Source organism: Ammodytes marinus (genome assembly GCF_949987685.1).
Source record: "Ammodytes marinus genome assembly, chromosome: 20".
NCBI lineage: Eukaryota > Metazoa > Chordata > Actinopteri > Uranoscopiformes > Ammodytidae > Ammodytes > Ammodytes marinus.
The window spans coordinates 9,212,576-9,224,902 of NC_137224.1; the positions used below are offsets into that span (position 1 = coordinate 9,212,576).

General features: G+C 42.3%; 1 protein-coding gene across 13 annotated transcripts in view; it reads left to right on the top strand.

The window, feature by feature from the left end:
* The window catches only part of tcf7l2 (transcription factor 7 like 2), an 88,006-nt gene that overhangs the window by 31,741 nt on the left and 43,938 nt on the right, over nucleotides 1–12,327 (top strand). For 9 of the 13 annotated variants that reach the window (XM_080049625.1, XM_080049633.1, XM_080049635.1 and 6 more), the window contains exon 5: nucleotides 5,485–5,544. The exons of the other annotated variants lie outside the window; for them this stretch is intronic. In XM_080049625.1, the coding sequence (XP_079905751.1) occupies nucleotides 5,485–5,544 (60 nt within the window). The remainder of the gene's footprint in view (nucleotides 1–5,484; nucleotides 5,545–12,327) is intronic. 13 annotated transcript variants of the gene reach the window in all.

The following is a 12,327-nucleotide window of genomic DNA, read 5'->3' on the forward strand; positions in this document are numbered from 1 at the left end:
TGTTTATTTGAAACAGAAACCTTGTCTAAAGTTGTGTTCAAGACAAAGAACCAGCGATGACAGTGTTATTATGAACAAAACAAGCCCTGCTTAGTCCCTCCTTATCTTTCCCTGGGATGCTGGTGTTATTTTTATACCAAAGAGTTCAGGGGCCTCTTCTTACTCTGTTATTTTAGGAGACGCTGAGAAAAGAGTCCCAACTTCTATGAAGTCATTAAACTGGTCGTAGGCAGCCAAAGCTGCAGGTAAATACTTGAGGTTTTATCCTGAAATTATTCATATGGCTGTAAATATTTCCCACTTCACATCCACCTAAACTCCTGCTGTACGGTTCACTTTTAAAGCAAGTTCTAGAACAACAGTAAAGTGTAATAGTAGCAGTACCAACCTTTAGCAACGTCATATTTTTATACATTTCTGCTGTAATGTATTTTGTAGTTAGGTTGCTCATGATGAAGTGTGCGCTTAAATGGCCTACAAATTTATATCCAAATCTTTTCGGGTTTCATTTGGGGGAAATAAAGGTAACCAACTATTTTTTCACTATGTGCAGAGAAAGTTGTAAAACAGTCAAATAAATAGCATTTACAGTCCTGAAACAAACAAGCTATACCAGAAATTGCTCCTTGCCCAAGTACAGACCCCTTCACTACAACACAATGTGGTGACTTTAATACAAAATAAATAGCAACGATGTGTTTCCATCAATGAGTTAATCACCCAAAAAACTCTCCCATGCTGTGAAAATTAACTGTCCACCGAGCACACATAAAGTACGAGTTTATTATGTCATGTCATATTGAGCTGTAGCTCAGCTTAGAGTAACACACAGTAAGTTTAAAAATTCTGGTGATTTAACATCAACAATATGCTTTGTTTTTCATGATTTGATTTCTGTAAAAAAAATAAAAAATAAACTCATATCGTGAATTGTGCTGCAACTGATCAATATCAGAGAATATATTGTAATATTTGTGCTCGTATTGCCCAGCCCTGGTAGTGTGAGATGTACACAGGCTGGTAAGATCAGAGGCATTGCAGCATCGCCGCATGGGCACACAACTCGCTGTTAGCACAAGTGATAAAATTGAATGTGAAATACAGCTTGCATTGTTGCCGCTCCTACCATCCTGCTCCAGCATCCCACCGCTGACTGAGAGAGGAAGTTTGATTGAATGTTTCTCTGGTTTGCATCATACCTGGCTGTTGTACATACAGAAAAGACGGATAACTGTTGACAGCAGCATGAATGCCAATGATAACCCCCACACGGACTTCCACTGGTGTCACTCAGACAGTCCAGCTTTTTTTTTCTCTCTCTCTTTACCACAAGATGCAGACTATACGTGCTCCAGTACCCGATCCCCCTTATCAATAAATTGGGCTGTAAACAGTAGTTTGTCTTTGTTTTACAAATGCAAAGGAACACTCCAGCACCTTGACCTCTCCCTGACTCTATAGCCCCCGCAGGGCAAACTGGCACTGATAAGAAGCCATCGACTGGCCTGCTAGATAACAACAGCGATCAGACGCATAAGTGACCCAGAGACAGTGGAAACCACAATAGAAAGATATAGATGGCTGTTAGAAAGTCCTGGCTGAGGAGAGATGGATATGTGGACAGAAGGTGTCATTTTTCTGGCTCAGTCGAGGATCAGCCGAGAAAAGAGGAAGTGACCTCATGCCGGCTGGTCTGTCTGAGGGCACGCTGCTGCATGCCCCTGTTTACCATGCCCTCAAAGGGGGCCACGCAGGACCCTTTGAAGTGCCTGACCACCCCGCAGGCAGCCTCAAAACCCTGCCGCCGCTGAACTTTTATGCCATCGGCTGAAAGTTATTCAATATTTATCCCCCCTATTGATGTGTATTTTTTTGAGGGAGAGGCTCTAAGATTTTTTATTTTTTTTAATGCATCAAACAGCTCCTGAGTGACGGATCATAAACAGTCTTTTCTTCGTCGGCTTGCCTTCTATTGTGATGTTTTAATTTCCCATTGTGGAAGCGAAGAGCATATGCGGTTAGTCGGCAGCAGGAAGTAGCTGAAAGCTGGTGGACAAATTTAGGAAGTGTTTTTTTTTTTTTTTTAACCACTTTCACACTACTGTTATGAAGTAGGACAGTGATTTTTGCATTGAACCATCAACACAACATAGCAATTCATACCAGATTGATATTTAAATCCACTAATTAAAGTGTGTGTGTTAAATATTATCAGCAATGGTGCGGTAATGGATTAACCAGGAGTCCAGGCTCATGTTTGTAATGTCATGACATAATTTGGCTTGAACCATCTCATCTCACATGTTTGACATGTCATGTGATCAAGCTTTTCTTACATTTGAGTTAAAGAGCAACATCTCCAGAATGAGATAAACATTTTTATTGAGTCCCGCTTCTTCATTTGCCATTCTGGGAATTGGGGCAGAAACATGCAAATGTTAAGAGCATACACACAGAAACTACTTTTCCTGACATTCACGTGTGCGCACACACACACACACACAGACACATACATACACACATACACAGCCTTAGAGTCTAGAGCCTAGCCCTGGCCGAACAATGTCTCCATTGTTTTGCAGGCTTTCACTGGCAGCAGGGGACGGCTGGAGTGTTAACCATTTCCCAACTGCGCCTCGCTGTGTGTTATTGTGCGTGTGTGTGTGACAGAGGTAGTGAAGCATGGGCCTGGGGACGAAGAGAGGGAGGGCACTCGCTCCAAGTCTATGGTAATTAGTGTGGAGGAAGTGATGGAATCTGGCCATTTTTATGGCCTGCAAGACCTCCCACCTCAGTCTTTACAACTATTGAACATGCTTATTTTATTCCCATTCAGTCTCACTTGTTTCTCTGAATAATGTGTACTGGAAAGAGGTGTGTGTCAAAAGGGGTGAGGTGTTTTTGATATGATCCAAAAAAAGAAGAAGCTGTTAGCTAGGCGACTTAGCCAAGCATTCAGAAAACACATGCCACAATGACTTTGTTGGACAATGGGCCAAAGGACTGCACGGGCATGCGACTGCTATTCTAAATCCATGTTAGAAAAGACAGAGCGGGGATCACATTCATCCTCCTTGACCACTTCTCTGTCCATTTAGGAGGAAGGGGGATAAAGGGGGCTTCCTGTGGTCTGAATGGGCCATGCACCTGGGCTAAGCAAACAATTACCCAGAACTCTGGGATGCCTGGCCCTTTCCACTGTTAATGAGCGACCCCATGGTCAGCAGGCACCACCCACACACACTGTCCATAGGCTTTACCTAGAAGGCTTTTTTGTTATCCTGACTTAGGATGACCTTAAACTCCTCTTTCCCTCTGTATTTTAAGCTTTTTTTTCTTATGAATAACCTTTCTCCTTCCCTTATGTGTTCTTTCTGTGCATGCCTCCCTCCATCCACCCTTAACCTTTGCTACGAGAGGGAGCTCGTATCTCACACATGTATTTATGGTTGCGGTAACTTTTGGATGGAAAGTTACAAAACAATGTTGTTGGCATGTAGGATCAGGCGTTACAACATAACTTTCCAAGCGATTACATATATATATGTATATATATATATATATATATATATATATATATATATATATATATATATATATATATATGTTGATACGTAAATATCAATTTAAATATACAGTAAATAGTCATTGGAGGTTTTTTATCCTTATCACCTTGTTATTTTATTGGCACTTGATCCCGACCCCAGATAGAGACTATTGTGCGTGTCTGCTGTATGTCACTGTGTTCTTCAGACAAGAACGCTTGTTCAAGGGGCTGGTGCTTACATCATCAGCCCGGGCCAAAATCTGAGGCGGTCGAGACGTGGCGTCAGGGCCTGGGAACCGTGACAAACGGAATGAGAGCACCTCAGTCATTGTATCTGTCCAGCAGTCTGGATGGCCGCTTGCCTGCTGCAGACAACAGTGTTGGCTTAGTCAGCAAACAATACCATATACAATGAGTGAAGACTCTTCTCGACTTAACAGAATACCTAAACATATAAATGAAACATAGCTGATAATGCCAAGATTTTCCTTTTTGGATTTAATAACGATGCTAATAGTGAGGGCCAACTGATCAGAATTCATTTTTGCAAAAGAGTATTTCGATGTACGCAATGAATACATTCAAGGAGTCTCTCCATTACAACATTTTACTTCAACCAGCAGTTTCTTCTATTGACTGTGTGTGTGTGTCTGTGTGCCTGTGTGTTTGTGAATAGCTCCTAGGGCCATTGTCGTGTTATTTCCCTTGCTGTGGTATTTGACCGTTAAATAACCCCTATGAACTTAAGCTACCCTGGGGAACGTGTGACTCTATGTTGGACATGCACATTTAAAAGGATAATACATATTCGTTTCTGTGTGTGTGTGTGTGTGTGTGTGTGTGTGTGTGTGTGTGTGTGCGCGTGTCTGTCTGTCTGTGTGTTTCCCCAATAACCACAGTGTTCACTGTCTCAGCTGTTAGGAAAAAAAAGTTATCTTGCTGGCCTCGGGGTCAAGCACAAGTACAAATAGAGCCCAGTGATCTCAGTGCAGAGAAAGCAATCGGCGTACTATAGCTTTTAGGTGCTGGAGCCCCTTCAGTAAACTAAAGACCCTTTTAGGTTGCTTTTTCTCTGCATGTTCTACTAGCACGTCCTTTCTTCTCTAGGAAATCAATAACTCCCTTCCCCTATTTCCTTCCTCTTTTCTTCCTTTACTGTCCTCTATTATCTCCTGATGTCAGAGAGATGTGAGATCTGAATTTTTTTGCTCTTATGTGCCAGGTTAACCTCTGAATGTCCCCCCCTCCCCCCTCCCTTAAAGATAACGTTGATATTTTGAACAGCTAGGAAGACTAGGAAGTTGTGAAGTGATTTCATATTTATAGTGACTGCTCTGGGGACCATAGTCTTATTTGCATCATACTACAATGACTTTAAAATCATACTTTGAACAGCTCCAACAAGGAGAAAAACATGGCCGACACTCAGGTGATATTAGTAGTGCTACAAGTTTGCAGTAATAGATGTTAAGAGCTTTGGATAATCGCTGCCAAAAACATGGTGGTGACAGTGGATCCCCAGACCAGCCGACTGCTCCTAAACATCTGTGAAGGTGTGGACGCCCGTGAGGAGAGCAAATGTAGTACCAAAGGGAAATGTAGTTCCAACAACCCAGCCACCCAGCGCCAACAGTCATGTAAACCAGTGCAGAGCTCAGTGTTCTCCCATTCTGTAAAATTAGTAATAATGGGGCAGAACACGCACCCAGGAGAATGCTGAGCCAGCAGAGATGAGGTAGTAGTTTTAAATAACTAAAAAGCCAGGGGAGGGCATTATTTCCAGGGAGAACATGTTGCTTTTGCATAAAAAACCCTGCTCGGTTGGGATTGTGTTCAGATGTGTGTATATGTGTATATGCCTGTGTGTGTGTGAGGGAACGAGAGATGGAGAGCTGATATAATTGTGTGACTTGGGACCGTCCATCTTTGCCTTTCAGGGGCCCTTCTGCTGGGAATTCCCCGGACAGTCAGATCTGAGCCTTCACCAATTTCATTTGGTGAGAGACCTTTGAATTCCAAAAATATCTTGTTAGATTTTTTTGGTTGATTCCACACTCAAATTAACAACTGATAATAATTGATGATTTAAATAAAAAATATTCAAAAATAATAATGAATGAAAAAAAAAAAACTAAATTCTGATGATGATGATAATGATAATGATGATAATTATGATGATGAAATTGATGATGATGATGATAATCTTGCTGTGTTGTGTGCTTTGTGCTATCATTCAGTGCTGTTGCTTTGTTGCTGGTGTGTGCTTCTTTTAATGTCTAAAAAATCCCAATACAGGTGATGTGAAATCTGTGGGGGAGGCTTTTTTTGTTTGGATGGTACATGCCTCATACATTTGACCCAAGTGCTTACTTCAAAGAAACAAAGACTTTCCAGCTTCATGGAGTAGTCGAGCTGTTGTTCTTTTCTCTCCTTCCCTGTGTGTAAAGGATTCTGTTTGCCTTCTTTATTTGTCTTAACCAGCTCTCTGGTTTCTGGTTTGATGACAGGATCCCGTCTAGATTGCGAGATTGAGTCATTGTGGACGTATTTGGTTTGAATTAGCCTACACTCTACCAGCAGGACAAAGAGGAGAATGATTTTCTTTGTATTTCTTTAAAAATATTTTTTTAAGAAAAAGGCTCTCTTTATTAACAGCATCTGTCTCTGAATGAGAGAGAGAGAGAGAGAGAGAGAGAGAGAGAGAGAGAGAGAGAGAGAGAGAGAGAGAGAGAGAGAGAGAGAGAGAGAGAGAGAGAGAGAGAGAGAGAGAGAGAGAGAACACATACACTGTTGGAGATTCGGATCGAAGAAGACCTAACCCCAATGTAACGTTACACTGCACGACCTTCTCCGATTCAAAATAGTATGACAGGCCAGTCATTTTCCCCGCAGATCCTTAAAAATATCCTTTCAGTATACGAGCTGGAATGTAAAGAAAGTTAGTCTTGTTTTTGTTTTTTTGTTTGTGTTTTCTTTTACTGCAGTGCTGATGTGCTATGTTGTTTTGGTGTGCATCAGTTATAGGCTCTGTGAAGCCGGGAAAGAGGCTGGCATTATGAAGCCCCCAAAGGATAACCTATTAATCTCCTCTAAGGGCGACCATGGCTCTGTGGATTGCCTACTTGAATTGTTTGACTAATCAATTGCTTGTTGATTTTGCACACTCTGCTAAGTCCTTTGTTGCCAGTTAATAACATGAGTCATTGGGGGGAGCCAAAAAAAAAAAAGCAAGGAAGAAGGTAAATCATGTTTGATTTTGCGAACTGCTTGTAATATGACGGCTTGGAGTTTTTAAATGAAGGAAAAAAAGAGAGAAAAAAACACTGCTTTCCACATGTCAACTTGCAGCCTGAATCCCTCCCTCTCTTATACAAGCGCCTTTGCTAGAACTTGTTTGACAAGGTCTGGCAGGATCACTGTTGGGTGTGCCTGTCTTTCTGCGTGTGTGTCTTACAAACACACCTTTGTCTACACACCATCATATCTGTAGTATCCTTGCGTCTAAGGTGTGACCGGAGTCTTGGATGACAAGTAGGCAGAGGTGGGTCAGGCCAGGTTATAACTTTTTGTACGTTTTGCATACAACAACAAAAACTTGTTATTAATCCAATTTGATCGGAGTGCACTTGACCAAAGAACTATAGGATCAAGGTTCAGTAGTGATATTGATTAATAGTTGAATGTATGACGAACCACTCCTAACAGACTGACAGTGGAGTTGCGCTCATCTTTGACACCTTTTCCCAGGATAGCTGCAGGGCCAATCCCCCGTGAGCGACAACAACACACTCAGCGGCTGCCTTACGCATACTGTATTAACACTGGAGACCGTTTTACAGGGAAACTTGTTTTGACAGAACTCCAGGTGTCTCATTGTTGGGGCTGGCATGGTTCAACAGATTTACCAATTAGCACTGGGCTGAGGGCACAGGAAAGGGGGGGGGGGGGCAGAGGAGAGGAAGAGGGGAGGGAAGAAATGAAATGGGGGCGGGTTAGTTGGGTGGGTGGGTGGGTGTTGATGAGGCGGATTTGGCCACAGTGATGGAATGGGATTTTGAGTGAGAGGTGCTGGTAGGGAGGGGAAGGTGTTGAGGGGAGAGGGGGGGGGGGGAGGGTCTGTGGCCATACGGAGGCAGGGCTGGAGTAAGGCGATCCGTGACCTCCTTTTTTTTCCCTCCCTTCAGCAGTAGCCTACGGAAGGGGCTGGGGTTTGAGCCCAGGCACAAAGAAGAGGGGAACTACGTAGGAAAAGGAGAAGGGGGTGGGAGAGCGGCAGAGGAAAGGGAAGAAGACCGCAGCGTTAATATGTTACAACTTTTTTTACTCAACGTCCACCTTACCTCAGCAGGAATGTTTTTTGTGTTCTTTCAACTTAGACACACCAACTCAATGAAGTAAAGTTTAGGTTAACCCGAATTCAATGCCTGACACCTGATTCCGTTGTTATGCGTGGCTAACACACGTCCTTCTGCAGGAGCGTTGATTTGTTTTTGCTGCGGCGAGTCCCCCTCGGCTCCGCTGTTCTCACTCCGGTATGAAGGCAGAACTGGCATGGGATTAATCGCAATGTGATTTCTCTCACTAACCCTCTTTGTTATTCCTCAGAAATGTTGTCTCCTTTTTTTCCAGGAAGTTTGGATTGTGAACTTTTGAAAACGGGTTGAAGTGATTAAGTGAACATCCCAGGGGTGGCCTGCAGAATTTAGAGTAGTTTTTGGCTCTTGAGTGTTATGACACTGACACACACACACACACACACACACACACACACACACACACACACACACACACACACACACACACACACACACACACACACACACACACAAACGAGCATATACAGGCATTGCAGCGTGCATGTACTGTAGGTAGATGTGCTTAGTCAGAAAAATGGTGGGCTGGAAACATAAATAGTGAGGGTGTGTTTTTTGCGATATTGGGCTCCTTTCAAACTCCTTTATGAAGTTAAGAAAAGTTTTATGGGAACACTCTTTAATTTTTGTTGTGTATTTGAGCCGACCAATCACAACAAAGTCAAAGTCAGACTTTCTCTATATGTAGGAAGCTGTCAGTTTACTACAACAACTAGACAAAACACTGGGAAAAATAGCAGAATAGGAAAAGACATTGAGGGGATTTTTTTTTAATTTTTTATTATTTTGTTTATATTTTACATCTGTAAGCAGTGCATGGGATGTCTTGTTTGAGTCACTGTTCAGTATCAGGGACTTGGACAAAAGTAATGTTTTATGGAAGCTAGGAGAAGTCAGCGATTCTGGAGAACGCTTGTTGTCAAAATCTATCTCCTCACGATCCGCTACCTGTCTGTAATGTGTGCGCTGAAAAAAAATCTGGTGTTATAACATTGCCTAGGTCCTGTAAACGGCAATGTAAACATAGTGTATGTAAACAAAAGAGCCCACCGTAGCTAGCAGCAGCAGTAAGACTGATTTCTTTGATCAACACACACACAGTATGGACAGGTAGCATGAGGAGATGTTCACTGGTTTTGACTAACATTCACTAGAACCCTGCTGACTCTACCTTTTTTAAGTTCTTCGAATTCTAATAAAATTACGAATAATAAAATCATGAGTCAAAGTAAAGTTTTACTTGTCTCTTTAACACATTAACATGCCATGATACGGTTAAGAATATACAGAGATGATGTGAGGGAGGAAGCTTCACTCAATCTTCATAAATGGGCCAAACACTTAGTATTTTTTCTATGGAATGACAGAACAGGAATTCAGTAGGTCCGGGAAAGGTTTGACACTTGACGCCAAAATATTTACACCCTTCACCAGTGCTGATACCCATACCTTGTGGGCTACCAAAGCACTGCCAAGCTAAGTCATGACATTATGTAGTTATTTAAGAATTCAACCATCACCTCCTGCCACAATGGGCATCGACATTGTTCAAGAAAATAAATAAATTGAAAGTCGTCTCAAGGATGCACTGAACACGTTTTTTTTGGTGCGTCCTTGATTATAAGCTCAGGATCACTCACTGCGTGGCCTCATGTATCTCTCTGGTTTGATAATGACCTAGCGTTGTTGAGCGATCCCACAATAGCTACGGCGACCGTCTGCTGTATACACGTGTACACGCAGCTTGTGATTGAGAGTGATGGAGACAGCTTTGTGGAAATGGAGGGAAGAGTGGTAAGAGGGTTGGGGGAAAGATTGGGAAAGAATATGAATCTCAGCCAAAATTCCCCAAAGAACAATTTACAGTTATGGATGAATACGCTGTCACAGTCAAATTTGAACTCTGTGTGTGTGTGTGTGTGTGTGTGTGTGTGTGTGTGTGTGTGCGTGTGCGCGTGTGTGCGCACGCGTTGAAAACAGTGGAATGCTGAGTGATTCCAGAGAGCACTTAAGCTGCCTTGAATTCAGTTTTCTGTTCCCACCCGCGCTCTAACAGGAGAGGGGGCTTTTCTTTTGGAGTTTGCAGGGGTAAACACCGGGTATCTGCTTTCTGCGTCATTTAGCATCGCCCCTTCCGTCACCTTCCTCATATATTCTAAAACAGTGTATTCAGGTTTTTGTCGGGCCAGCCTGAATGAGACTTACCCCTCCAATTTATTTGATTCTGTTCCTCTTGGCAGTTCCACTGAAGACCTATCTGAACTTTTCTTGGATTTGTTTAGGCTCCGGTTTTTGATGTGCATGCTGTTATCATTTTTTTTTTTGGTCTTCTCCTCCGTCTCCCAAAGTCTGTGTAGTCGACCGTGCCTGAGTGCCGGGCCCTTGCTTTTGTCTCGGCCCAGGGGAGGAATTTGATGAGAGACTTATTTGTCCTACCCAAGTTTTTGTTATGTATTTATTTATTATTTTCGTTTTTTGAGTTTTATTTTCTTCTATTTTTCGTCTAATAGTCCTGGAAGTTTGGGACACTTCTATGAGGCAGGTGACGCTAGGATTCGACTGCTCTCGCATACCTCTTGCAGGTGCGCACACGCTTTCGTATTTATTTATTCAACCTTTCCTATCGCTTGTTACGACGTCACTGAAGTCAGTCATATAATAGCAGGAGGGAAGTGTGATGGGGTGAAAAGGAGACCTGAATTCCATGAGATTAAGGAGGATCATCATACTTGAGGTTTTGGATGAAGGGAGAAATGGCTCAATTCTGATGGCTGTTTGTTTTTCTTTATGGGGAAAAAAAACGCGTGTGTCACACCGCTTTTTCTCATCAGCGAGATTTGCTGTAGACGCCCAGCATATGGCCAGACATCGCCTGCGAAAGATGCAGTGAACTGCATGATGGGAAAAGAATAAACAAGCCTGTCACCGAAGTTGGTGAAAGAAATCCTTAGTGCAGCGTTACTGTCAAGAAGCAGCTTCCATTTCATACATTATTAACATTACCTAAACACATTATTTGTGTATTTATTCATTCATTTGTCTTGTTAACATCCTCTCATAGTAAGATAAACAGCGCGGCCAGACTGGCTGTGTGACAGTTTGTGTGCAGAGATTTGAATAAAAAGCCCGGCAGCGTGATTGGAGCGAGACAGGAGCAGATTGTATGGACATCATGGCTTCCTCTCCAGGCTCATTAAGGGACAGTAAGGCGATGATGTCGAATCGGCGCGCACTTTACCGGCCTGCCTTTTCCTTTGAACAGCGTCGCCCTCTTATCTGCAACATGCTCTGTTCCTCCATAACAAGACTCCCATGCACACACACACACACACACACACACACACACACACACACACACACACACACACACACACACACACACACACACTCTTTATGTCTCTCTTTTTGCCCACATACACACTCTTCTTCATACTTATTCAGTTTGTGTAGACAGAAAAACTCTTAAGTATGTGGCTTGTCCACAGAATTTTGGCAGCTTTTGTTGTATTTTCTCCTACGCTATCGAAAAAGCCTGGTACTTGCCTCTCTTTCCTTTTTTGTTTGTATTTTTTTTATTTATTTTTTTGCACAGGCATCACAAATGGATATTTTAATTGGAACTTTTGGCACTGTCTCCATCTTGCGTTGGAAAGGCAGACAAGTGAGTGGCTGGCGAGGGCCAGGGCCCGGGCTGATTGGTGTGTAGCGAGGCGTGCCTAAATCAACTGGCAGCATGAATAGCTCGCTTGATTCTCACTGGCATTCACTGGAATCCATGGCATTTTTTATTTTAAACAAGATTCTTTCTATGGAAGAAGAAAAAAAGAGTATGGAATAACCAACAAGGAAAGAAAGAATACCTCTTGCCCTCCTTGAAGCATGACTTCCCCTTTTGTTTAGTCGGTGCAATTTACTTTTGCCTTTTATGCCAACTCACTTTTTTGGTGCTCTTGTAATGTCTGATCAAAAATGGCTTACCCATGTTGTTGCTCTATGCCAGCCATAGATTCACCCTCTTTACAACTTAATATGAAGGGTTTGAAATGTTAATGAGGTCATGATAATGGCAACAATCACATTACCATAATGACTTTTCATTACACTCTTGATGTTTTTATTTTACAGTCTACAAACTCAAAAAAGTGTTTAAGTGTGTAAGCCTGGATTAGTGCATAATAACAAAACGGATGGAATCAGCCCACAAGATAATTTAAAGTATCTGCTTTTTGAAATGAAATTCAGTCTTCAGACTATGTGGCAGAGTTAGTCATGACCCTGTTATGCACCATTGTCTTTGGATGTCTTAAGCTGTAGGAAGGGCTTTAAGAAATCCTGAAATAGTTGATAAACAATGGAAAAATACATTCTTTTTTCTTCAGTATAATATGCCTGACATCATCTGCAATA